Source organism: Pseudorca crassidens, chromosome 15 (genome assembly GCF_039906515.1).
Source record: "Pseudorca crassidens isolate mPseCra1 chromosome 15, mPseCra1.hap1, whole genome shotgun sequence".
Classification (NCBI taxonomy): Eukaryota; Metazoa; Chordata; class Mammalia; order Artiodactyla; family Delphinidae; genus Pseudorca; species Pseudorca crassidens.
This window is the reverse complement of record NC_090310.1, coordinates 56035018-56062069: the sequence shown is the minus strand read 5'-3', so window position 1 is coordinate 56062069 and position 27052 is coordinate 56035018. Positions and strand designations below refer to the sequence as shown.

Below are 27052 nucleotides of genomic sequence, written 5' to 3'. Positions count from 1 at the left end.
GGATCTTCACAAAGCTTTCCTGCATTGTTTCTGTGCCATTTCTATGAAGCTTCCCCAAGACACTGGTGGTTACTGTTTTAGCTGGAGAATAATGGTGGATGGAGGAGGAGGGACTAACCTTCTAGGTGCCCCTACTCCTAGCCATTGGCACTACCAGAGGAGGTCCAGTCCTAAAGGGAGGGAATGGACTGAGGCACGGGATACCCCAGATCAGTGCTTCTCAGACACTGACAGGTAATGGTCCCCCAGAGGTCTTGTTGGAATGCAGGTTCTGGTTTAGCAGTCTGGGGCAGGCCCAAGATTCTGCCTACCCAACGAGCTCCAGGATGCTGTTGATGCTGCTGGTCCGCAGACCACACTTTGTATAGCAAGGGGCAAGACTGAGAAGGGGAAGTGCAGGAAGAGAAGAGGTGCAAACAGGGTCCATGGGAGAAAGGGGAGGGAAGAACAAGCTCCAGGGAGAGGTGGTCTGACCATACTCCAGCTGCATCATCTCATCTGCACAGCCTTCCCTGCAGGGCCTCTGGTGGCCCACGTGTTGGCTACAGTGGGATGCTTTGGTCCTCCCCTTCCTCTCTTGTTCAACCAGAGAAGGACTGGAGAAGCTGCATGCTGGAGAAGGGCAGGGTCTAGAGACCTCCTCACCCCCTCCCACAGGCAGCTGTCAGGGAAGGGAGCCCTGCCTTGGTGGGACTGACTGCTGTGCTGGCTCTGGCCCCTGGCTTCGGGGTCGCTCCGCCATGGAACAGCAGGTTCTTCAGGTTGGCATCAGGGATAACAGATGGGCTCTCTCCTCCCCTCCTCAGCTTCACCCCAGGCACTACTCCCTGAAGCCAAAGGAGTGAACGTCTTCACTCTCAAACAGCAGCTTCCACTTACTGAGTGCTAGGCTCTGTGCAAAGCACCTTCCCACGTTGTTTTATTTACTCCTCACAATTACCCTACGGGGTAGGAACTGGTTTATCCCCACATTACAAGGTAACTGAGGCTCCAGAAGTAATTTGTGCAATACCTTGTGGCAAATAAGACTCAGTCTATGCCCTTCCCACCCTGGCACTAAGCCATAACTGACCACACATGTGAGGCCAGGAGCCTCGGGATGGGAAATTAGATGACAGAGCAAGGCAAATAAGGTGAGTTGATTTGGTTTATGGCCCTTTGAAGCTCAGCAGAAAATCAAGGCTGTTCTTGTCCCTTTACCAGCTTCCCTCACTGCACCAGTAACGGATGCTCCTCTGTGCCAGCCAGCAGGGACACTGCATGACCCTGGAGGAGGGGACTTGCAGGTGGTTGTGAACTGGGCTCAATGGCCTGAGCAGAGGGTGCCATGAAGAGAGTTGTCTCACCAGGGAGCACCAAATCTGTCTACAGAGTAGCTGCCCTCCCAGGCAGCTGACATAGGGTCATTTAGGAAAGTCTGAATCAAATGGTACCAGCCCATCTGTCGGTACCTCAAAGGAACACTGTGTCCTGGGACAGAAACACACTCTTGACTTTGATTCTTCATTCAATAAACCTAAATCCCCACAAGCACTGTGCTAGACTTTGTGGGACTGTAAGACCCACTCTTTGCCCTTAATGAAGAAAACTAGAAGGTTTGGTACAAAAGTAACCAAGCAGTGGTGGGGCCTGCAGTGAACTAGAGAACTCTGCTCAAAGCTGCTTCACTACTACTTTGCTCCAGTTGGTTGCCTCTCAGCAAGAAAAATCTATTGATTTTCCAGAAAAAGCCCCAAATCAAGATCAGGTGAACTTTACCATTTTTAAAACAATTCTGGCCAACATCTGTGGCCACTAGTTTGCAACCTCTGCTCCTCACCGACCAAGTCTTATCCTTTCCTATTGTACCCTCAGCACCTAAAATTCTGGGCAGAAAGGAAGCAATCAATATGCTTCTGGCACACTGACCAGGTGAATCTTATCCAGAAGAAATGGGTCTGAAACTGCCATCATATGTAGAATAGCTGATGCAACTGGGGAGGACTTAGCTTTGGAAATGACTAATGAGAGACATAATTATTGTTGCAAATAAGAAAATCCTTATATTGGACTTCCCTGGTGGCACAGTGATTAAGAATCAATGCAGGGGACACGGGTTTGAGCCTTGGTCCAGGAAGATCCCACATGCTGCAGAGCAACTGAACCCATACGCCACAACTACTGAGTCTGTGCTCTAGAGCCCGCGAGCCACAACTGCTGAGCCCCCGTGCCACAACTACTGAAGCCCGTGTGCCTAGAGCCCATGCTCTGCAATGAAGAGAAGCCACCACAATGAGAAGCCCATGCACCGCAATGGAGAGTAGCCCCTGCTCAACATAACTAAAGAAAGCCCGCGCACAGCAACGAAGACCCAGTGCAGCCAATAAATAAATAGAAAATCTTTATAAAGCTAGGGCACATGGTTTGGCCAACGCTTTAGAAGGAGCAGGAAGGCTGCTTTTAGATAAAATATACATTTGACAATTGACCTTGGTTCCCGTTGATCCTACCCATCCCTCTGCCCTCCATTCCTTTACTTGTCCAGTCCCTAAAGGTATTTGGCTTTCATACTTGGTAAGGGAAACTCAGGCTTTGCTTAAATGTGAGTCCCAAATATCAACTTACTACCTAAGAATCTTACCCAACTCAGGGCTTTTCCAAGTATTAAAATCAAATAGAGGGACATCCCTGGTGGTCCAGTGGGTAAGACTCTGCATTCCCAAGGCAGGGGGCCTGGGTTCAATCCCTGGTCGGGGAACTAAGATCCCACAAGCCACATGATGCAGCCAAAAAAAAAAAAAAAAAAGATATGGCTGACCTCTGTGGATATGGCAAGATACACAAAATAGAGTAAGTGGGAAACAATGGAGCTATACAATGGGAGTCCGAGTTTTTGTTTTTGTTTTATGAAAGAAGGATATGTGCTTAGAACATTTCTAGAAGGGTATACAAGAAGCTTAATTAGACAACCTTGGGAATGGACTGTTTACCGCCCCCCCCACCGTTCCATTTTGATTTTTTCTCCCCTTTACTAGCAGCATCATTACCCTTATAAAAAGGACCAAATAGCGGCTTCCCTAGTGGCGCAGTGGTTGAGAGTCCACCTGCCGATGCAGGGGACACGGCTTCGTGTCCCGGTCCGGGAAGATCCCACATGCCGCGAAGCGGCTAGGCACGTGAGCTATGGCCGCTGAGCCTGCACGTCCGGAGCCTGGGCTCCGTAACGTGAGAGGCCACAACAGTGAGAGGCGCGCGTACCGCAAAAAAAAAAAAAAAAAAAAAAAAAGGACCAAATAATTTAGTTTGGCCAAAACCTTCTGGTCTTAGCTTTGCTTTGCAAACACTGGCCAGGATAAAGCTTTATATATTTCCTCACATCTTCACTGTCAAGGCCCAAGAACTTTAATTAGACTACCGGACTCCCCAGCCAACCCTCCCATTACCAAATGTACCTATCCTTGAAGGCTGCTTCCGATCACCCTCTCTTTGTCTCTCACTTCCTGAGTCCTAGCCTAGCTTTTTTTCCCATTTGTACTCACTCCGTGGGTAATCTCATCCAGCCCCACAGCCCTTAGATATTGCCCCAACACTGACTCCCAAATTTCTAACTATAGCATAGACTCCCTTCCTGAACTCCAAACTGCACATTGCAATTGCCTACTCAACATCTCCACTTGGATGTCAAGTAGACATCTAAATTTAATACATCCAAAGTTGAAGTCATCTTCCCCAATAACCTTGCTCTACCCACGGCCCTCCAAATCTCAGCTAATGGCACTTGCAGGCTTCTAATCAACCAAGTCCATAACTTCAGAGTAAAAGAATGACTGGAAAACAGTCTAATGCACAATGCCAGTTATCTAAAAATGAAGGTAGTCCTAGGTATTGGGATCAAAGATATCATATAATCACTAAAATGTTTTCTAAAATAGGTTTAAAGTTATCTTTTAAGTCTAGGATTTAGATTTTGACATTTTAATTTCTTTTGAATACAAGCCACTTTTTGCAAGCTAGGAAACAGAATCAAACTAAGGCAGTCTTGTCCTCTACAGATCCAGGCCAGTTCTTACAATCTTCAGCAGAATGACATCATAATACGAGGTGCTAACAACAGGGTTAAAAACTATAAATAATAACCACTTATCTACATTTTTTCCTTAGGAAACAGCCAAAAGTCTCGTCCTTAAAGGTATGATATACAGAACATCTAGATTTACAAAGGACAGAATGATCCAAATTATATGCTGGCCAACCTGTCAGTGAACCAGATCAGAGCTGGCCAAGGACTGGTGAACAGAGAATGTGTTTACAGTTTGAAAATTTGCTGAGGTTTAAAAAATTCCTAGTTGCTGTTAATAAGAAAGCAAGTAAAAAATATTAGAGATGCACCACACTGATACTTGATTTTACCACGGTTTTACACTAGAACACAAAGTTAGAGTATGGGGATAAGACACTTACGTATTTTCAAAATAAATTACTTAGTAATAAGAAATCTGACATACTGCGTTCTTCCATTTGCCACAAGAACATATTAACAATGAGGACTATTTAAAAGAATGCTCAACTCTAAAAAGGGTGGTGGCAGCAACACATTCCACTACAGAATAACCTCCCACTTTCCCATACAATTAACATTGCTACTTTTCATGATACATATTCATGTGGAAAAACTTGTCAGGAGCTTTTGCCAGGGCCAGGAGATGAAAAATAGAGACTGTCCTGATGACATGGATAGCTATAAGCTCAGTTAACATCTTTAGGATGGACCCATAAAATCTGGCCACTGTTTTGTTAAACATCTGCAAATCGCAGAAGTCCTTAGCCCTTAGCCATAGTATCTGCTCAATGTCTTAAAGCTGGGCTCAGTCCCATCTATCACTCTTTTCTTCAGGGCTGAGGTGTGTGCTAGTCATCAAAGTCTGGAATGTCATCGTAGGAGTATCCCCGGTAGCCTTTGGATGCGTAGTAGGCGATGCGCAGGTGGTAAAATCCTGGCAGGAACACCAGGATGCCAATGATCAGGACGGGAACGGCCCGGTCTGCCCCCTGGTGGCAGAAGGAGGCAAACACATCAGTACCATGCAAGTTATAAATTTTAAAATAAAATAAAGCCATGGGTCCAATCCATGGATCAGTTATCATATACTTTTCAGAGCACTTTATTTTGGTAATACACTACCAAGGCAAAAGATTTACATCTCTTTGCCTCCTTATCAATTGCAGAAAAACTACAAAGTACTAAAAATTATAAAGAAATTATCCATGTTCAACCATAGATATCTACTTCCCATAAAGAAACCAGAGCTCCTTAGAGAAATTGCTGTTTATGAGTTGAGGGGGCAGGGAATGTACAGATGGGCCTGGGATAACTTGCTGAGCCAGAAAACAAGAAAGCTATCAAAGGCTCACCCAGGTCAGCTTTAAAAGACAGGAGTAGGGGGCTTCCCTGGTGGCAGAGTGGTTAACACTCCACGCTCCTAATGCAGGGGACCTGGGTTTGATCCCTGGTCAGGGAACTAGATCCCACATGCATGATGCAATGAACTGCCACAACTAAGGAGCCCACCTGCCACAACTAAGACCCAGCACAACCAAATAAAGAAAGAAAGAAAGATTTTTTTAAAAAAAAGGAAAAAAGACAGGAGTAACCTGCAGAGGCTCCTATTGACCAAATATGGGACAATTTATATGTTAAAAAGAATATAGACTACAGTTGACTGAAGCACAAATATGTAAAAAGATGATACGCTTACAGTGATACTAACAATTCTTTGGTTACCTTTTGAGGTTGCTAGGTGTATTTTTATAAAAATTTGATAATTAAAGAGAAATAATCAAACATTTTTCCTACCTTCACTATACTATTGTATTTCAGGGTAACCAAATAATGGTTTTGAGAAAGTTCCAGAAGAATTTTCGCTGACAAACGTGGAAAATGATACAGCTGGATTCCTTAGTGAAAAGGGTAATTCATTTTATAATAAATGAATTAGGCTGAAGACACTTGAACCCAGTAATCAATCTTAATATCAACTAAAAATTAGGACAACCATTTTGTGCCTCCTAATGTAATGCTACAGCAATGGTTCTCAAAATGTGGCCATGGAACACCAGCATCACCGGGGAACTTGTTAGAAATGCAAATTCTCACACCTCACCCTAGACCTACAAAACTGGAATCTCTGGGAGCAGGGTCAAGGAACCTGTGTGTTAACAAGTCTGCCAAGTGATTCTGATAGATGCTGAAGTTTGAGAACCCATGTGCAATAGCAAATACACAACACCCCTATGAAATATTCTTTCTGAAACAAAGCTAAAGTAGAACTAAATCTAAGCAAGTCCCTAAATCTAACAGCATGCAAGAAATATGAGGAATAGAAAAACAGGTAAATGGTATCAAGACAACACCCCTAGATTAATGTAAAAACTGTTAGAGATGCACACTTACAGATTTACAAGCAAATGTAAATCTGGTATTTGCTTTAGTATACAGGAAAAAAAGTTGGGGATAGATGAAACAAAACATTCATAAATGTTGATGCCTAGTTGTGGATACACGGTGGGGGTTCATATTATTCCATCTACTTCTGTTTTGTTTGAAATGTCTGCAATAATAGTGAAAAAAACCCCAAACTAAAAACCAAAACAATCTATGGGTGATTTTCTTAATTAACACCTTTATCCTTATTTATAAAGTAGTCTTTTACAAACCACACAAGGTGAAGTGATATTTGTTGCATGTGGATCTCACCTCCACTCTAAATTTTCACATCATTAATAGAACCTTGACTATACCCCTGGGATTAACAATGCATGCTGCAATGAAAGTTAACTGAAGGCACAGTCCTGAAGTTAGATGTTCAAATTTAGATGGCACCAAGTATGCCTCTGGTGGCCACATAATAGTTTAGGACTTGAGGCAACTTGGATACAGGTCTCAAAAGCCAAATGTAGCCATTTTATTGTGACAGTGTTTAATATTCCCAGTTCCAAGGATAATGCCCAGAGTTTTAGCTCTTGGCTTTGTTCCTTCTGTAGACCAATGTGACCATCATCCCCTGGCCTGGTGTGTGTTGAAGAACAGATGTGAACTATGGTCAGTATTACTTTAGAACAATTTAGACGCTGTGTATAAGCATCTGTATACAATCCAAAAGAAAGAACCACCAAAAACTACTTTAGGTTACTAAGGTATCACACTGAAGCTCAATAGGAACTCCAACCAAATCCAATTTAAGAAAGATCTGATCCATGAGCCAAAAGTCCTGGCTTGGTCAGTGGCCCCAGACCTATATAAGCCTCACTGCTTCTCCCCAAACACTAAGTACAGCAGTATAACTGCAAAGTCATAATAACAGCATTCTACTCCAGTTATAGCCTTTATCAGTCAGAAATCCTCAACGCTAGGCTCAGTTTTGCTGTTCCAAACTAAGATGGTGGGAAAACTGCCCAACATCTCAGAGGGAAAATTTGCCTACCTGCTACACCCACCTCATAGGAACTGTGGGAGAAGTTTGTTTGAAGCTCAAAGGAAGAAATAAGTCTTGTTATCTGAGAACAAAATCTAAAAAAAGAAACCCTTTTCTCCTTTCTGCTGGAATATACTGAATATAAAAATGTGAGTCCTGGCTCACATTTTAAACATCTCATGGCAATCCCACAAGCCCCTCAGCTTACCCCTTTGCTGATATAGCCTGCCAGCAGGAGGGAGCCTATGATAATGAGGAAGGCGCCAATCAAAAACAGCACCGTAGCAAGCGCAATGGCCTTATATGGAATCTTAGGAGGGCTTTTCTTAAACTGAAAGAGAAACAAAAACAGACAAGGAAGAGCATTATGAATACACCAGGGCTCAGACACTTTAAAGCAGAGAGGATAAGAGGAAGCAATCTTGGTGTGTCCTGAAGTAAGTCCTACTACCCAATGCAGCTCTGGGAGAGAAAGGAAAAAGGACTGGCAGGAGATGAAGGTCTAGTTATTGCTCTAACAGTAAGTTGAGGGAGGGAGTCCCAGAATGTTATTCTTTCTCGTTTTAGTCTCATTCCACAGACCATTCACTGTACCGTAAAAAAATTATTTTCTTACAAAAACAAAAGATACTTTACGGTCATTCATTGATTAGACATGTTTTTAATAAACATGTCTTGGCACATGGAAGGCTGTACTAATCTACAGGGATTAAGAGTGTACATCATGCTCTGGAAAATAAGAAAGAAAATAAGTGATTTCTGGCATTCAAAGTTAAGCTGGCATATAGTCAAAGGTTTAAAAAAAAACTTTTTCGGGCTTCCCTGGTGGTGCCGTGGTTGAGAGTCCGCCTACCAATGCAGGGGACACGGGTTCGTGCCCCGGTCTGGTAAGATCCCACATGCCGCAGAGCTGCTGGGCCCGTGAGCCATGGCCGCTGAGCCTGCGCGTCCAGAGCCTGTGCTCCGCGACAGGAGAGGCCACAACAGTGAGAGGCCCGCGTACCGCAAAAAATTAAAAAAAAAAAAAAAAAAACAACTATTCCTAAAGCATTAGTTGCCTGCCCCACAAGGCAAATAACCTGCCTTATTAACAAGTTCAATTCAAGGTTAAGATTCAGAAACAAATTCCTAAGGTTTGGCTCATGGTTGTGTCTGACCTAACCGACTGGAAGCTTTCCAGACGCACTTAAAAACAAAACAAAAAAACCCCCAAAACTCTCTCCTTCAAGTGTGGGTCCAAAAAGTACAAAGAATAATTGATTTGTTTATATTTAAAAGGATGGGTTCCTGCCACTTCCTCTTCGGTCCTGGTTCCACCTAAAGGGAGGTGGGTAAAAGGAGATGCTACACCATTAACTATTTTATAAACAATGATCAGGGTAGGACACAAACTTAATAAATATTCTCTGTTTTACTTATTGTTTGTCACAAAGAATATCTTTAATAAATTGGATCTCATGACATCAGGAAAGAAGGAAGATTCCCACAATCTGTTGGCTTTAGCAGTTAGTTTCTCCCTTAAAAGATGAACTGGTCTTGGGCTTCCCTGGTGGCGCAGTGGTTGAGAGTCCGCCTGCCGATGCAGGGGACAGGAGTTCGTGCCCCGGTCCGGGAGGATCCCACGTGCCGCGGAGCGGCTGGGCCCGTGAGCCATGGCCGCTGGGCCTGTGCGTCCGGAGCCTGTGCTCCGCAACGGGAGAGGCCACAGCAGTGAGAGGCCCGCGTACCACAAAAAAAAAAAAAAAAAAAAAAAAAAAGATGAACTGGTCTTGACTGAAGTGTAAACAAACTGATTCTACTTAACAAAAGACAATCTGATTATTTCCAGATTAACTAAATAGAATTTGCAACTACTGAACTCTGGCATTACAACTAAAATTTCTTAGACAATATTTATATTGGTTCGAAACTGCTCTGCCAAGGTCCTTCCTTCTGCAGGCTATGGCTGAAAATCTCAGAGCAGAGTTTCTTTCCTGCTGCTCCCTCTAATATCTAGGGACAGTGAGCAAAACCTCTACCTGGAAGGTTTCCCTGCTAACTCAGCAGAAACAGAGCCAGCCAATCTCATCAGGTCCCTTCTGCATTTACCTGAAGGTCTATGTAGCCATCGTCTGTACTGGAGAGCCTTGAGTATTTCACTTTACTACTGGGGATTCCAGTAGCCAGGTTGGTACGAGACGGCATCATAACACGCTGACACAGCTACAGTCTGAAAACAAAGAAAAGTATTATTGTCTGCAGGCTACAACAATGTGTTTGTTATACGTATTGGAGTTCTGGGCTGCAATGTCATACTAGCAACTGGCAATTTAGGCTCCATTGCTCTTAGAACCTGATATTCCTTTGACAAGTGAAAGCATTCTCATTATGCATCTACTATGGTTTGTCCTGGTAGAATAAGAATCAAGACATTTGCCAAGAACCAGACCTCATGTTTATGTTGCCACCAATGTTTCTCTGCCTCCTAATTTTTCCAAAGTCACACGGCGAGTAGGTGAAAGGGTGGTGACTTAAATCCAAGTCCATCTGACATTTCAACCATTCTGCTATAGTATAGTATTGCCTGTCCTCCGTCCCTGCTTCCAGAAAAAGCAAGAGGAGCATATACTCAAGGATTCTCTTATTTGTCAGGGAGAGAGGAGAGAGGGTGGGAAATGGAATACATTCACATCAGCATTTTGCCTATTTCCCTCTGATAGATATCATCCTTTTAATACAAAAGATCTGTAAAACTTCTTGTTGTAAATTTGGATAAGCTACTGGCTACCAGTGTTGTACCAGTGTCCTCTGATTTGCCTGCCTCTCTGCTCCACCCCAAGCACTGAAAGCAGCGATTGCACTTTCCAGGTTACTTCTACAGCTACATTAAAAACAAATTTTAAAAAACCCTGAATAAATACCTGGTTTTTGTTCAAAATAGTCAAAGCTGACTATAGTAATGAGATCACGGTTATTATGTCACCAGTTTAAACACAGTAGATAAGATTTAAAAACAATGACATTTAAATTGAAAAAACATTTGTAATTTGTGTACTTTTCCTCCATAAAATCACAAAGTTATGCGAATGAAACAAGTAAATCTATTTTAATCATGAAACTATTTGATTTCTAAAAGTGAAACATATCTTTAAAAAAAGAAAATTAAGTATTTCAATAGGGCAACATAAAAAAAAAAAAAACATAAAGACCGGCCTTCCTCTGGTATGACATTTTGCAAATAATCATCATCATTATAATGGCAGTTAACAATTACCTAGTATTAAGTGACGGGTACTGTTTTAAGTGCTTTATATATACTTAATACTGAATATTAATGAGCTGTTTTAAGTGGCCCACAGTCAACCTAAACTAACTAGCATTATAAAGGAATTGGTGCTAAATGTTCATGTCCCTTTTTAGTAATTATATACTGGAGCAGAAATCAAGTATTAAAAAAATAAGAGTATGCTTACTTACATGCTTTTCTAAAAGGGTTAGATCAAATTCCGTCAAATACTATGTTTGTAGGTGTTGCGATCCCGACTACACGATAATCTAAATTTAATTCTATAAAACTTAAAGTCCAAACTACCAATAATGGGCGGTTTGAGAGCATTTAATCACCTCTGATTTGTATTAGTCTTAAAAAAATAGTTTACATACTCTGACATTAACTTCATACACCGCATCAAAACATAAAAAAGCGCACGGCGTGCAGGAGAGGGGAGACGAATGCTTATTGGTAGCAAAGAGCAATAATTCTAAAAGAGGGGAAAGGAAAAACGTAAATCAATGTTTTCCGGGTACCAGCCCAAGTTCCCAACAGGCTTTTTTACCAGCCTCACCGCAACCCCAAAATATCCTCAGCACTTGAATGTTGCAAGAATTTTGAAAGCATCAGCAAAGCACTTAGCACAGTGCCTTGCACTACGAGCCTCTACACACTACTTCCCTGCCCGCCTCCAGAGCGAGCCAACAAGAGAAATAAGGACCAACATGATTTTAGAAGGAAAACAAAGTCCAGTTTCTGGAGAAAGGCCAGCCGTGCCCCGGGAGGACGAACGCTCCACACCGAGGACTCGGGGCTTGATTTCGGCAGATAGCGCAGTCTGGGCCGCGCCGCGAACGTGAGTCGAGCTCTTCCGCTCCCGCCCCGCCGCACGAACGCCTTACCGGAGCCCGGGCCCGGCAGCCCTTGCGCAGACAGCTAGCTCACGGTTCGCAGCTGGTGAGCCAGAGACCTCACAGTACGCCCCACCACTGCGTCCCCGCCCCAGACCAGCTGGGAGCCGGAAATGGCGTGTCGCAAGGCAGCGCGCCGGACGTGGCGTCACCGGGAGCGACGCCTCCTCGTTCCACTCTCCGTCCGGTTTCGGGCGTGTGCCCGGTGTGCTAGGGCCCCGTGGGGTTTCGGGAGGCGCTGTGGGCTGGGCTGGCTGCCGACCACCTCCGCCGCGGCGGGCGAGTGCCTAGCTAACCGGGCTGCGTGGGTCACAGGTCCAGGGCTAGCCGGCTACGTGTTTCTTTCCGGCCCCTAGGGTAGTGTAGGGAGTTCAGTGGCGCCTCGAGAGGCGGAAGCCGAGCCGGCGAAGCTCCCTGAAGGTCGAGGCTGTCACGTCTCCCTATGCCCAGGGAAGGCTGCCTTCCCGGGCCGCGCCGCAGTCTCTGCCGCCCTGTACCCCACCCGCAACTCTCGAGTAGCCCCCCATTCTTGCGCTTCAGTTTCCCCGCTCCTCGTCTTCAGGCCTTACCCCGGCAAGAGGTCTGGCCACAAGGGACATTTTGCAACACGTGAAACTTTTTAAAATGTCGAGCTTTATTAAGTATAATTTACATATGATAAAGTACAATTGGATTAGTTTTGACAGATACATATAGTCTTGGAGCCATCATCACAATGTAGATAAAATATTTTCATCACTCCAGAAATTTCCATCAGGCCCCTTTGCAGCCAATATCCTTCCCCAACCCCAGGCACACAGAAAGGTAATGAATAGTGACCTACGGGATACAGTGAGTTCTACCGTCACTGCAAGTACGACAGAAATCTGTCATTTAATCCACCAAACACAAAATACACCGGAAAAAGAGGACTACAATAAAGGAATTCTCAATATGCAGCATGCCAACTTGTGACCTTGTAGCACAATTACTGCTGGGCCTTTTTCACTTTCTTGGTTGAATCCAACATCCATGGAATTAAGCCACCTTCATCCTTTAAGGGAATAAGTCCCCACAAAAGGCTACTTACGCTAGAGAAATTATTTTTGCACAAACATACTCCTTGGGACCTATCAGATCTACTAAAACTTCCAAGACTCCTGTACAAGGCTCCCTAGGCTAATGAAACACTGCCCTGTAACAATGCTAGTCTTATAAAGCTGACAGAACTCTGGGTACATTAAGCTTCTGTAAATGCAAGCAAAAATGACAAAATATTATATATTTGTTCTACTCTCCCCTTTTCATTTCTTGAGCTCAAGTCAGAATACCAAGTTTGGCAAATAAATCCCCCAAAATACTTTGTCACCTGCTGTATCTGGAATACTTTTTATCACTGTATCTAATGTCATATCAACCTGCTCTAGACTGAAACAATAAGCTCATTTACATGAGCTGCTTGAATTGTGAATTCTCTAGGATACTTGCAACCATCGTGGTCCAAATGAAGGCACTGTCCTGTGATGTTTGAAATTCAAATGACTTTTATTTAAATTGAAAACAATACTTAAAACTGCATTTAGAGTCAAAACCCTTTTGTTTATAAAAATTATAAGGAGTATTCCTAGGTAAGGCAAAGTTGTTACTCAGTTAACAAGACCAGATTTGACTTTGGACTTTACTTTTTGAACAAACTGTAGAGAATGGAGAAAAGAAAAAGTTATTTACAGAAAACAATATCTACATATGTACTCAGAGGTACAAAGACAAAACAGACTTAAGTATGTGCTAGCATCTCAGAAGCAGTTCTCAAAGAGCTTAGTTTTATTTCCTTGAATTTTAAGAATGTCTAAGATCCTTCTTCATCCTCGATCTTGGGAGCCAAATAGTACTTTAAATGTCCCATATCAGCAATTTTATACTCTACGACTGAAAGAAAACAGGAATATAATTAATTACTGAGAAGTACCACATACACTACCTACAAAACAAGATTCAACAAGTTTATTATCTTACCAAGGGGTACATCTGCAGACATACTGAGTGTTACTGTAGGAGAGAGTGGAGTGGCTTTTGTAAAGAAGTTCAGGTACCTCAGTGCAAAAGTTAGCTGAACTGGTTCATTCATGTCTATGGTAACCTTAGGGAGAAAACAAAAAGAGTCATCATACTGAAAAACATCAAGAAAGCTGCAACTCATTCATTTCTAATATACATTGACAAATGACTTAGTTTCTTCAACAAATAAAATTGTAATAGAGGGAAAACGAAATTGAAGAGAGAACCAATGGACTAAAAGAAATTTAAGGAGCGTATCTCAATGAACTGTAATGTACGGACCTTATTAAAATCTTGATTCAAACAAACTGAAATAACCAAGGAAGTAGGAACACTGAAAAATTCCTTAATATAATTTTCTTAGATGTCATAAAATGTTTACACTACGAATAAATTAAAATATTTATGAGTGAATTTTTTCTTTTTTTAAAAGTTTCTAGCTGCACGGCTTTAGGGATGTTAGTTCCCTGATGAGGGATCGAACCCACACCCTTGTCAGTGAAAGTGCGGAGTCCTAACCACTGGACCGCCAGAAAATTCCCTATGGGTTAAGTAACATTTGAGAGAAGAACAAAAATCAAGATTGGCAGGGGAGTGAAATGTAGTTTAGGAGAAAAGAATCAGCCCCTGGAGTTTTGTTACTAATATATATTTGTTACTAATATATGTATTTTTAAACTGTTTATTTAAAAGTTAATATAAGGATTACACAACAGCTAGATTTTACCCCCAACTAGATCCTACTGGGTTGCTCAATTATTTGGTAAAAACATAGTAAGTACCTCCAGAAAGCTAAAGCTAGCCTCCCAAGCCTATCCTTAAGAGTATGTGTGGGTTTGATACACAAACACATTGTTCTACAGTTTATAAAGGTTGCACTAAATTTGCATTCCCTTCTCACAAATTTAAGTTAGATGGCATCTATAAGATCACTTGCAGATTTCAAAAGTTTCAATTCTCACATATTAGTTACTTGGAAATGCAAATTCTGTCTGTTTTTCTTTAGAGCTTTCTTTAATTTTAGCAATTACCTTGCTAAAGACTGAATGTTTGTGGCCCCCCCACCACCCCAATTCACGTTAAAGCCAAATTCACAATATGGTGGTATTGGAGGTGGGGCCTTTGGGAGGTGCTTAGTGTTAGGAAGGCAGAGCCCTCATGAATGGGATTAATGCCCTTATAAAAGAGACCCCAGAGAACTCCCTTTCCCTTTCCACCAGGTAAGAAGGCTGCTGTCTGTGAACCAAGAAGCAGGCCCTCGTCAGACAACAAATCTGCCAGCTTCTGAGTCTCCAAAACTGTGAATAATAAACTTCCGTTGTTTAGAAGCCACTCAGTCTATGGTATTTTGTTATAGAAGCCTTAGCAGACTAAGATATAACCTAATATTCTTCTTCAAGGTATTTTGTTTACTTAAAAACTACTTACAGCCTCCTCTTCTTTATCAACATTACTCGTTTGTGACAACTTAATATTTCCATTTCCAAGTTCTCCACTTGCAGAAAATTTCACTCCATCTTTTGCACAGGAAATTACAACAGCATCTCCAATATGACTGAGATCTCGGCATATACGTGCAAATTCACCAGAAGGCATCTTTACTACACAGCTGTACTCTTGTTCCTGTAAAACAAAGAATTTTTTTTTTTTTTTTTTTGCGGTACGCGGGCCTCTCACTGCTGTGGCCCCTCCCGCTGCGGAGCACAGGCTCCAGATGTGCAGGCTCAGCGGCTGTGGCTCACAGGCCCAGCCGCTCCGCGGCATGCGGGATCCTCCCGGACCGGGGCACGAACCCACGTCCCCTGCATAGGCAGGCAGACTCTGAACCACTGCGCCACCAGGGAAGCCCCAAAACAGAGAAATTTAAATGTCATGGAAATAAAAGATTTGGCACCCTCACTTTCTGAAGACTCAGCATCTAAACAAGAACTCAGAATTCAAGATTTTCTGATTACTTTGAAATATCACTCATTGTGTAATTTCTTAACACTCTAACCACTCAAAAAATAAATGCAGATATAAAACAAGTATGCTGTAAGAATAACCATACTAAAAAAACAAATTAGAGCTTAAACTTTTAACAGTAAATGCACTATCCCGGGAACAAGAGCCTCCACCTAATCACCCTACAGTAGGGCTAAATCAAGAGGCCATTAGGGTATGGCATACAGTGATGATGGCGCAAACAGGTCTGCTTTCCAAAACAAGAGAATATGATGTTAGGCATTTTAAACATCCGAACACCTCCTCTCGCTTTTGATGTTGATAAACCTAACCATAATGAATTTCTGCTAAAATGGCTTTAAGATCTTCTCTCAATAAAAATCAAGCACTCGGGTTTCTCTGGTGGCACAGTGGTTAAGATCTGCCTGCCAATGCAGGGGACACAGGTTCAAGCCCTGGTCCGGGAAGATCCCACATGCCGTGGAGCAACTAAGCCCGTGCACCACAACTACTGAGCCTGCACTCTAGAGCCCATGAGCCACAACTACTGAACCCGAGTACCACAACTAGTGAAGCCTGCACACCTAGAGCCCATGCTCCACAAGAGAAGCCGCCTCAATGAGAAGCCTGCGCACCGCAATGAAGAGTAGCGCCCCCCTCCCCAGCTAGAGAAAAGCCCACATGCAGCAATGAAGACCCAACACAGCCAAAAATAAATTAAAAAAATAAAGATCTACAAAAAAACCAAAAAAAAATCAAGCACTCTAGGAATAATAATTTAAAAAAAGATGCAGAGGTTAATGTAAATATTCACTCGGCAGAAATAAATTCAAACCAATGAGCCACTGTAGAACTCCATAACTTAATAAAATGACAAATATGTCAGTCTTAAACACCCGACTCTGGAACATGCATGAGCAGATATACAGAAAAAGTTCTGTTAGGAAATAGGCTTTAAATTATTATATTAATATATCTTATGTAACTTTCAAGACTGTACAGTATGCTCAATCAGAAACTTTGATACTCACTGGAATTCCAAGTTGTTCAACATCTAAATCCATTAACTTCATTTCATAGTCTGAAACCTTTTCTTGATCTACCAAAAGAAACCAAATGTTGAAGAAGAACATGTAAGTTTACAGATGTCAGGTATATTTTACAGCCATCACAAACATTATCTTAAATTTCTCTCAGCCTTGGGAAATACTGACACTACATTTTAATTTCTTCTAGCATAAGTCAGTAGAAGGGTGCGACTTACTTGGAGCTTCAAATACAAGTGCCAAGGTGTCTGCATTATCTTCAGCCCTTAGTGTAATGATGTCTTCATTGCCAGCACATTTCAGTATTTTGGACATGCTAGAACACAGAAGAACAAAGCGTTTAAAATCAACAAATTAAAACCAGGAGGTACCACTTTTAACCATTAGACCATCTGCCGAATTGGTGAGTTAGGATGTGTAAGCCGGTCCAGCCATTTGGAATGCAATCTGGTAGTATTTATACTTAAACTAAACAGCCCCCCCCACCAAGAGCAATTTCACTTCTGGATATAAATAAAACAGCAGTATTTTATGAACTGCAAATCCCTTTGGTGGGTGAAGTTAATTATTGGGACAACGATCTTTAAAAACGATTTAATAAACCAGTTAAAACACGCTGTATGTAGTAGGGGTAAATATTTCTCACAAGCTTTAAGATTTAAACATGTGTATGTACTAGACAGGTAGTGGTCAAAAGTTGAAAGCATTGCCCTGGGATAAATTTTCCTCAAACCGGGATCTTGGGGTGCTCAGCGCAACTCTGTAGTAAAAGAAATACTCTTGTCGCTCGTTAGGGCGAATGAACTAGGACACATTATAAAGCAGTTAAAGTCAATCAGGACCAAGGTTTCTCATCCAAGGCCGCCTGCCCTTAATGACCAAAGAGCTCTGCAACAGTCTTTTCCTGGCACCGCAAAGAAGTCCGTCATTTTCCCGCCACCACCCGCTTTGTGACTTTGGCGCGGAAAGAGCCGGTTCGCGCTGCAGCTAGCGCGGGCTTTCCGAACCGCGCGTTTCGCTTGGGTCCCGCCCCACTAGTGCCGCAGGCCAATAGAAGGCGCAGATGGCCCACTCCAGCCAATGAGGGCCCGGCCCGGAGGCGCTCCCGCCAAGAGCCAGAGGAGGTGGATCAGGGCCCGGCTATCCGCTGCTTAGGGGCTCACCTAGTGAGGTTCACGCCCATGGCCAAGTTGCGGTCGCAGCGGTACGTGTCGAAGCCCTCGGAGCGCAGGGTGAGCTGCACCAAAGAGACATGGGACGAGTCCATGCTCTGCAGGTTCACGCCGCTCGAGCTGATGTCCCAGCAGGCCTCGTTGATGAGGTCCTTAAGCGCCTCAAGCACCTTCTTCAAGATGGAGCCCTGGACCAGGCGCGCCTCGAACATGGTGGCGGAGTCGCAACGACACGGCTGCTGGCGGAAGAAAGGAGGAAGGTATAGCCGGCTTAGGCTTCAGAAGATGAGAGCGAGCGACGGAAACAACTCACGAACGGTTGAGACGGAGGAAGCCCACAACCAGCCCGCCGCGCCTGCAGCAGTTTAATACTGCCGCGTCTGCGAGCGCGCGCTACGACCCCGCGCCCCTCGCGGAGACGTCACCACGCTGCCCCGCCTGCTGCCTGGGCGGAGAGACTACAGAGCCAATCGTGTACCCGCTCCGCACGAAGTCCGCCCCACCCCTAACATCTATTGGAGGGTGCGGACTGGGGACGGGGCGTGAGCGCTGCGCCTTCTGAGGGCCGGCTGATAGGCGACCGGCGGGAATCCCCGCCTTTTTGTCACGTTCCGGAACCGGACGTTAGAAAAGTCCGGCCGACTGTGAAGGTCAGGCCTATAGTGGGGGTGGGGGGGGTCGTTGAACTGCGTCTTTGTGGTGCTTCATCTCCCTCTTGAGGGGTAGGGAATTTCCGGCCTCGAAAGTGAAACGCAAATCCAGCCTGCTAGGAGAAAGAGCCACCTTGTACCCTAAAGAGTTGTCTTGACCACCAGCTCTTAAACCTCCTCCGCCACATACACACCAAACTCGTATCATTTACCGTATGCAACTTTCTAAGCTTTTTTATTTTCTCTACAAATATACTTTTTTTAAAAAAACAAATGACTTTATACCGTAGACCCTTTTGCAAAGTACTTAATAAAGCATGTGTAATTTTATGCCAGGTACATGTTTTCTATATCAGCACCTCTTAAAAAGATGGCATAATATCCTACGTATGTAACTAACTTAAAAAGTGCTTGTAATTTGGGCAACTCCTTGAAGTATTGCTGGATCGAAGAGCATACACATTAAAATTTTGATTAATGTTACTAAATTGACTTCTAAAAGATTGCAATTTACATTTCAGCCAAAACTACGAGCATGCTCATTTCGCCTAATTTTTCTTTCTATAGATATTAGCAATCTCGTTTTTAAATCTGTGCTCATATGGAAATTTCAGTTTGTGTATTAAAAGATTGGCGCAAGTTGGATATCGTTCATATAGTTCTTGACCACTGTCTTATTGATTAAAGGAGCACTTCATATATTAATAATCTTATTATTATAAATATCCCTCCTTTGTTTCTTTTTTGCTTTGTTTACAGCATTTCTCTTTAGTTGCTTCTAATATTTTACCTTGGTCTGTAGAATTCTTTAGTTTTTCTACCGTGTATCTTGGTGTGGATTTAGTTTTATTTTTCCTGTTCAGGAAATTTTGTATTCCTCAATCAGAAGATTCATGTATTTCATCAAGTCTAGAATATTGTCAACCATTATGGCTTCAAAAATTGCCTTTCTCTACTCTATTCTCTCCCTCTAGAACTTTCTTTTTTTTTTTTAATTTTATTTTTTTGCAGTACGCGGGCCTCTCACCGTTGTGGCCTCTCCCTTTGCGGAGCACAGGCTCTGGACACGCAGGCCCAGCAGCCATGGCTCACGGGCCTAGCCGCTCCGCGGCATGTGGGATCTTCCTGGATCCGGGCACGAACCCGTGTTTCCTGCATCGGTAGGCGGACTCTCAACCACTGCGCTACCAGGGAAGCCCCTCCCTCTAGCCCTTTTATTAGGTGTATCTATGCACTGAATTTAAGGTACCTTCAATTGTAAGATGCCCCATTTTATGTAGCACAAGAAAATAAAATGTCAAACTATCATATGATTTATCATTTAGAATGTCTATTTTGTAATTATCAAAAGAACTTTTAGACTTTTAAAAACATTTGTATCATATATCATTCATGTGCGTAATATGTACACACTATATATATATTGGTTAAAGCACTTGTAATATATCTTCACATTCAGTTTCTCACTCAGTTACTGATACTGCTGTTTTTCCATATATCATACTCTGTCGTCAAGGGTGTGGATGATGCAGCATTCTTAAGGGTGCTCCTCTATTGTCTCTGGAATTTCTTCCAAGTCTCTGCCACCCATTCGTAAATTTTGATACTAGCACTTCCTTTATGTATAATCAACTATCCTTTTGCATACATCTTTATATCAAAACACAACGGTTTCATCTATTTGTAGGTATTTTCCTTTCCAGGTCCTTTTATTTATTTTAAAAAATATTTATTTATTTATTCATTTATTTATGGCTGCGTTGGGTCTTCGTTGCCGCTCATGGGCTTTCTCTAGTTGTGGTGAGCTGGACTACTCTTCATTGCGGTGCTCAGGCTTCTCATTGCAGTGGCTTCTCTTGTTGCAGAGCATGGACTCTAGGCATGCGGGCTTCAGTAGTTGTGACGCACAGGCTCAGTAGTTGTGGCACACGGGCTTAGCTGCTCTGCAGCATGTGGGATCATCCCAGACCAGGGGTCGAACCCATGTCCCCTGCATTGGCAGGCAGATTCTTAACCACTGCACCACCAGGGAAGTCCCTCCAGGTCCTTTTAGTGTCTCAGTTCCTTTGCAAAATGTGGAATGTATTCATTCCTCCAGTGAGAAACATTTGCTTCACTAATAACGAATGTATACTCTACTACTCTGTTTCTGTGCTTTCTGCTTACATAATAACATTTTGGTTTAATGCCAAATCGAAGTGTTGATTTGAAGGTATTTTAAATGGCAATTAAACTCCACCCATGACTTAAGAATGGCTATGACCTGTCGTCAGGGAAGGCCTTCTGCGGAGGTAGCAGGTTACCAGAGAAACTCGCTGTTTGGAGAGTGGGAGAAAGTATTCTAGGCTGAAAGAATAACATGTTTTAAAAGGACAGCATGCTTAGAAAGTGTTCAGATAGTAGTTTGTTTTAAAATTCAAAGCTTTTTTTATAAGTATTTTTCCCCAGTTTTATTGAGATGTAATTGACATACAATAGGACTCAAAGACTGATGTGTCCAGAACACACTGAACAATGGGGAGAGTGGTGCAAGGTGAGGTTGCAAAGAGAGTCAGGGCTGAGATCTTATAGCCCTTTACAAACCCTCTATAAGTGAAAAGGAAAGTTATCAAAGGGTCTTTGGCATGAGACAATTTCTGTTTTGTTTTTTTAAAAATTAATTAATTAATTAATTTATTTATGGCTGTGTTGGGTCTTTGTTGCTGCTCACGGACTTTCTCTAGTTGCGGAGAGTGGGGGCTACTCTTCATTGCCGTGCGCGGGCTGCTCATCACAGTGGCTTCTCTTGTTGCGGAGCACGGGCTCTAGGCGAGCAGACTTCAGTAGTTGTGGCATGCAGGCTCAGTAGTTGTGGCGTGCGGGCTTAGTTGCTCCGCGGCATGTGAGATCTTCCCCCGCCAGGGATCGAACCCGTGTCCCCTGCATTGGCAGGTGGATTCTTAACCACTGCGCCACTAGGGAAGTCCCCAATTTCGGTTTTAAGAGGATTACTCTAACAACTAGTAAAGGTGCTATTTCAATCAGTGAGAAAAAGAATGAATTAAATTATGACCAAACAATTCGTTAAACTTCTAGGAAAAAGTAAAGCTATAGACTCTTCCTAATAACTGTTTACTGAAATAATTTCCAGATAGATTAAATAATTAAAATTCAAATAAATGTAAACCCAATAAGAAATGGAAAAATATTTTGGTAAATATTTAAGAGATCTTGCTGTGGGCTTCTAAACATAAAAGGAAAAAAACCCCATAAAACATAGGAATGACTACATAAGTTTTAAAACTTCAGTGTGCCTAAAAACTTGTGTTGGTTAATATACTTTGTTTCCACAACAGAGAACCCAATTCAAACTGAATAAAAGGGCACTTTATGTATCTAAACAAAATCCAGAGGTCCCTGGCTTCTAGTGCCTAAGGTCCAGTCTTAGTAAATGTATGAAAAATGGTTAGCATATTAATAAGCAAAGAAACATAAATTGAAGGGAGATAAAATTTTAATCTACCAAATTAATAAAAATTGTGTTAACACCCATTTCTTAGGAAGGATATAAGGAAGTGAGTACTTTCATGACTTGAAGATGAGAGTATAAATTGGTATAATTTTTCCAGTGGGAATTTGGAAATATGTATGAAAATCCTTGGAATTTTTTATTTAGTCTTTGACACAGAAATTCAATCTATAGGATTTTTTTTTCCCAAAGAAGTAATCAGAGTTACTTACCACGATGAGGCATGTTTAAGAATGTTTCTTATAGAATTATTAACAATTCCCCTGAAATTGGAAATAATCTTGAGGTCTAACAATATGGTCTTTGTTAGGTAAATTATGGTAAATCTGTAAGATGGAATACTATAAAGCTTTTCAAGTACCATTCTCGGGCTTCCCTGGTGGCGCAGTGGTTGAGACTCCGCCTGCTGATGCAGGGGACACGGGTGCCCCGGTCCGGGAAGATCCCACATGCCGTGGAGCGGCTAGACCCGTTAGCGATGGGCGCTGAGCCTGCGCGTCCAGAGCCTGTGCTCCACAACGGGAGAGGCCAGAACAGTGAGAGGCCCGCGTACCGCAAAAAAAAAAAAAAAAAAAAAAAAGTACCGTTCTCAAAGGGCATTTGATGTTAAAACGTCGAGTTATGAAACAGTATAAACAATAGTATTCCAACTTTCTAAAATTATTATATCTGAGTGTAAGTGCACAGAAAATAGAATAAAAAGGCAATAATATGGATGTTAACAGTAATTATCTATGGCTGATGCTACCACAAATGATCTTAATATTTTTTGTTATGCTTTTCTGCATTTCCCACAATTTCTTCATCAAACATATATTGTTGGTCTGAAAATGTTAATGCATGCTGGGAGAGAAAAATGCTGTGAACTATTTAATATAATTTCTGGCAAATTTCTTTACAAGGTGATATCACATATTAAACTGAGTCTCATTCCTGGCTGCACATTAGACTCATCTGGAGAGCTTAACAAAATGAAAGAAACAAGCCTATTTCCTCTAGGTTCCATCTCTAGAGATTCTTATTTAGTTGGTCTAGGATGGGCCATCCATTGGCAGTTTTAGAAGCTCCCCAGGTAATTCTAATAAATAATTAGGACTGAAAAGTACTGTTTCAGCATGTGTGATCAATTGATGAATATTTATGCTTAAAGCCATCTGCACCTCCATATAGACTGTTGGTTTGAAAAAGTAAGACCTATGCTTTGTCAGAGAGAAGACTGAAATTATAGTTTAAATGGACTGTGTAATAATCTAATAGGTCTACAAGTTTGTGGGAATGCAGGATTTGTATTTTTGAAACTTTAAGATGTTATACAGTTCTGCCTAGCCCATTCTCAATTCCATTTTGCATGTCATCTCATTAAACTGAATAAGAAGTTTTAGCTTTCTGAGAACACTTGTCAAGATAAGATCTAGAAAGGCAATATGAAGGACAAGAAAAAGAGCAGATCAAGTCTGTTTTTGTTTATGGACAATTTTTTTAAAAATGTATTGTTTAAATAATTCATTTATTGACAGTTCTTCCCCTCTAAGAGAGGAAAAACACTATTCGGGGAACTGAAGAATTTTCTTGTCACTTGTACCAATGCAGTTTTCAAATTATCAAGAAGGTGGGAGGTGTTTTTATTATAGAATGATAATAATTATAGCAATACCTGCCCACTTATGCTGAGCTTGCAGTCAGCCTGCACACTCTGGGGGACTAAAAATCTCATGCTAGTTACCTATACTAATCCTATACATATACTAAGTATATGTATAGGAGTGCAATAGAAGGAGTACAATGAAAAGAATCACCATATACAAGATATGTCACAAGCCTGGAAGAAATGACCCTAGAGGAAAGAGCTATTATGAGGTATTTCTATTGAAGGGCAAAATCAGGGGTAGAGGAGGAGGTGTAACGTAATGTAATAGAACAAAATTCTTCTTTGGGCTGGAGGTGAGGGAAATTTTTTACTTTTAATTTCTTCCTACAGTTGAGGGAGAGGCTCTAAAGCTTGCCTAAATACCTGTTAACATGACTTCCAGAGGTCTGAATATCTGATCCCTGTTTACCACAGTACCGACTTCAGAATTGTACCTGGTCTGAGCTCCATTAGCTTGGGAGGGCTGAGTATGACAGATAAGAAGTTTGTTCGGGCCAAACTGTAGGGAGTTATCTACCCTAGTAATTATACTGTGCGTTCTGAAACTCTGATCTACGTGCACTGGTTCTCCAGTTAGGCTGTGTTTCAAAGCAAACAGCTGAGGTTCCAGGAGGACTGATGTGATGCTTACTCGGATGTGACCTTTCACAAATATGTTCCATAAAGGTGAGAATCTGGTTACTAACACTTCCACCTGTCTTAAAGTTGTTGACATCCTTCTAGATCCTTTAGATAATAAACCTTGCTTAATTTACCCAAGAAGTGTCTGGTCTTTATTTCAAGAAGTGATCACTGACATTAGTCAAAATGGTGGTCACACAGTCTCCAACAGATTAAAAGAGTTTTAAAATTACCATCAGCATGTTATTTACTTTTTAAAAATAAGTTATTTTTTACTTTTAAAAAATATTTATTTATTTATTTTGGCTGTGCCGGGTCTTAGTTGCGGCACGCGGGATCTTCATTGTAGCATGCAGGCTCATAGTTGCAGCGTGTGGACTTCTTAGTTGCGGCATGCATGCGGGATCTAGTTCCCCACCAGGGATGGAACCCAGGTCCCCTGCATTGGGAGCTGGAGTCTTAACCACTGGACCACCAGGGAAGTCCCATGTTATTTACTTTTATAAATAAGATTAAAACAAAAGACAAATAAAAGAGCACAGCTTTCTCTAAATAAATTATGGCCTAAAGGGGGTGGTCTGTTTCTCTAAAAAAAACAAGTATTTGTGCGTTAATAGGGAACAAAGCATACCCTGAGTTCAGTGTTCCTCTATACCTATTTTATTGTCACTTTGAAGGAGTGTTATAGGCACTTGGGAATATACTTTTATAGAAATCAAGAAAATATAACACCCTTTTCAGAATTCCCACTACTTTCCCCAAACCTTACAGTTCAGGTCAAAATTGCTAACACAAAATTGCAGCTCCTATGTGTGCAAATTTCTCTCCTTGTTAAATTACAATATGCTTAAGGGAAGGGGCCCTGTCTTATACTTGTTTTACATCACTTAAAGGCAGTGAACAGGAACTGTTGAAGGCAATGCTGAGCAACACAGGTATTAACAATGAATTTAGGAAGGCCAGGAGTATGTTAAAGAGTGCGTTGGTAACAGATCTGTGTTCGTATTCTTAGTGGGCACTTTCTAGCCGTGAGACCTTGGTTAAATCATTTTCTTTCAGGAGAAACTTTAAATCTATTAAATAGGTACTTGGGATGCGTCAGGTACATAGGAGATTGGGCTGTGAACAAAGCAGGCAGCATTCCTGTCCAAAAATGTCCTTCAATAGTCCAGAAGAGAGAAAAGAAAGCTGAATAACCGTGGAAGACCCTAGCTGTAAAATAAAAATCATATCCATTTCCAAGCGTTGTACAGATTAAATGAGATGCATTAAAGAGACTACATAGTTCAGTGCCCAGCACATAATTAACGCTCACTAAATAGAAGATAACTTGGCAAAGCAACGCAGACTTAAGTTTGGCTTTCACTTCCTTATCACGTAATCTCCTCCTTTTACACAGGTGCGTTCCCCAGGCCTTTCCGCTCAGGGCCTAACAAGCGTCTACTTATCAGTGAGAGGGAAGAGCCCTGGCTATTGAACACAAAAAGCCGAAGGCAGCAAGCAGTAGGCCGGCTGGAGGCTCGGGGCTGCAGCCCATGGCCCCCAGCAACCTGTTATCTCTAAGACCACGGGCTCCAGTTCCCGAGCTCCCATCGAGTAGTCCCCCTCAGAAAAGCACGCCTTTTCCAGCCCTCTTAGGCTGCTATCCAATGCACGCCTCTCCGATCCTCTCCGCTTGCCCCGCCCCCGCCCCCGCCCCGCCTCCCTGACGGATTCGCGCCATTGGTGTAGTTCCGGGGCTGTGATGGCAGCGGTGCGCGTGCGCGCTTGTTCGGGGCCCTCCCGAGAAAAGGAGTTGGTGGGGCAGGGCTGGAGGAGGTTGGTCGCGCTCTGCCCGGGTGAAAGGGCGGTGGCTGCACCGGGCGGGGCCAAGTTTCAGGGCTGGCGGCCGGGCTGCGGTGGCGTCGGGAGCCGCTGCGAAGCTGCGCGCTGCTTAGGCGACGGGGGGCTGGCCGAGCAGAGTCCGCGCGCGCCCGCGCTGAGCTGCCGGCCTCGGCGGCTGCGCCACTCGGCCGCAGCGACGAAGCGCTGGTGTTTCCAGCATGACGGAGCTAAGGCAGAGGATGGCCCGCGAGCCGGACGCACCGCCCGAGGAAAAGGTAGCGGCAGCATCGGTTGGGCGCGGCCGGGGCAGCGGAGTCCCCCGGAGGTCCGTGCGGGGCGCGCGCAGAGGGGTCGTCTTGCCATCTTCTGCGCGGCCGTCGGCGGCCCCGGGCCTGGTCTGCGGGAAGGGTCCTCGGGTGCTGGGCCCCGCGGAGCTCGCGGCAGGGTTCAGGAGGTCGGGGTCCCGGGGACATGGCTCTGGGGTCCAGTTGGGGGTGGTATCTCCGGGGCCCAGGAAGGAGAGCGCGGGGGTTGCGCACGTCCGCAGCCCTCGCAGGGCTGGTTGCGGGGTCCTACGCCAATCCACTTCCCCGAGGCCTTCCTGGGTGTGAAGACGTCGAGACCCCGGAAAGACTCCTCAGAGCGTGACTTAGCCTCTCTGAACTTCTTTAAAATGTTATTTGGGGGCTGGGGGTGTAACAAGACAAGGCCATGTGATTTGCCTGTTAGGAGATTTAAACTCCTTCTCGAAAGTTAAATCTGTTGGCTTTAAGCAGAGAAGTCTCTTAATTCATGTAGTCAGCAGGTGTTGGAAGGTATATTCCCCAAAGATGGGCTTGTTTACTGCTTCAGATGTGGGCGTTGATGGGGTAGAGGAGGAGGGTAGAACAGAGGCCATCTTGGCAGGGACGTAGCTGGTTGGGGTTGAGATATGAGGGCAGCAGACTTAATTGGTTGAAGTGAAAGGTTGTGTAAGGGAGTTGAGGAAGG

General features: G+C 43.2%; 3 protein-coding genes across 3 annotated transcripts in view; 1 reads left to right on the top strand and 2 right to left on the bottom strand.

The window, feature by feature from the left end:
* Nucleotides 1-3938: 3938 nt before the first annotated feature.
* Nucleotides 3939-11760, bottom strand: TMEM230 (transmembrane protein 230). Its single transcript, XM_067707545.1, has 4 exons — nt 11604-11760; nt 9540-9660; nt 7660-7782; nt 3939-5028 (listed from the first exon to the last, which is right to left on the bottom strand). The coding sequence occupies exons 2-4, from the start codon at nt 9636-9638 to the stop codon at nt 4888-4890; spliced, it is 363 nt and encodes a 120-aa protein (XP_067563646.1). The 5' UTR covers nt 9639-9660; nt 11604-11760; the 3' UTR covers nt 3939-4887.
* Nucleotides 11761-12225: 465 nt separating this feature from the next.
* On the bottom strand, nt 12226-18248 carry PCNA (proliferating cell nuclear antigen). The gene is made up of 6 exons (XM_067707544.1): nt 17803-18248; nt 16858-16955; nt 16625-16692; nt 15078-15272; nt 13608-13731; nt 12226-13520 (listed from the first exon to the last, which is right to left on the bottom strand). Exons 1-6 carry the CDS (start codon nt 18021-18023, stop codon nt 13441-13443), a joined length of 786 nt encoding a protein of 261 aa, XP_067563645.1. The 5' UTR covers nt 18024-18248; the 3' UTR covers nt 12226-13440.
* A 7771-nt stretch (nt 18249-26019) lies between these two features.
* CDS2 (CDP-diacylglycerol synthase 2) overlaps nt 26020-27052 on the top strand; it is a 68370-nt gene continuing 67337 nt past the window's right edge. The window contains exon 1 of the mRNA XM_067707543.1: nt 26020-26337. Coding sequence (XP_067563644.1) covers nt 26281-26337 — 57 coding nt within the window. The 5' untranslated portion in view covers nt 26020-26280. The remainder of the gene's footprint in view (nt 26338-27052) is intronic.

What these genes read in the sequence shown, in the direction of transcription:
- TMEM230 (XM_067707545.1), bottom strand. Translation starts at nt 9,638, where the DNA reads ATGATGCCGTCTCGTACCAACCTGGCTACTGGAATCCCCAGTAGTAAA. An exon ending in ATGGCTACATAGACCTTCAG is followed by an intron (nt 7,783 to 9,539) that starts GTAAATGCAGAA and finishes TTTCTCTTTCAG; the next exon opens with TTTAAGAAAAGCCCTCCTAA. An exon ending in CAGGCTATATCAGCAAAGGG is followed by an intron (nt 5,029 to 7,659) that starts GTAAGCTGAGGG and finishes TTCTGCCACCAG; the next exon opens with GGGGCAGACCGGGCCGTTCC.
- PCNA (XM_067707544.1), bottom strand. Translation starts at nt 18,023, where the DNA reads ATGTTCGAGGCGCGCCTGGTCCAGGGCTCCATCTTGAAGAAGGTGCTT. An exon ending in TTGATAAAGAAGAGGAGGCT is followed by an intron (nt 13,732 to 15,077) that starts GTAAGTAGTTTT and finishes TTTCTCCCTAAG; the next exon opens with GTTACCATAGACATGAATGA. An exon ending in GTCTGCAGATGTACCCCTTG is followed by an intron (nt 13,521 to 13,607) that starts GTAAGATAATAA and finishes GTTTTCTTTCAG; the next exon opens with TCGTAGAGTATAAAATTGCT.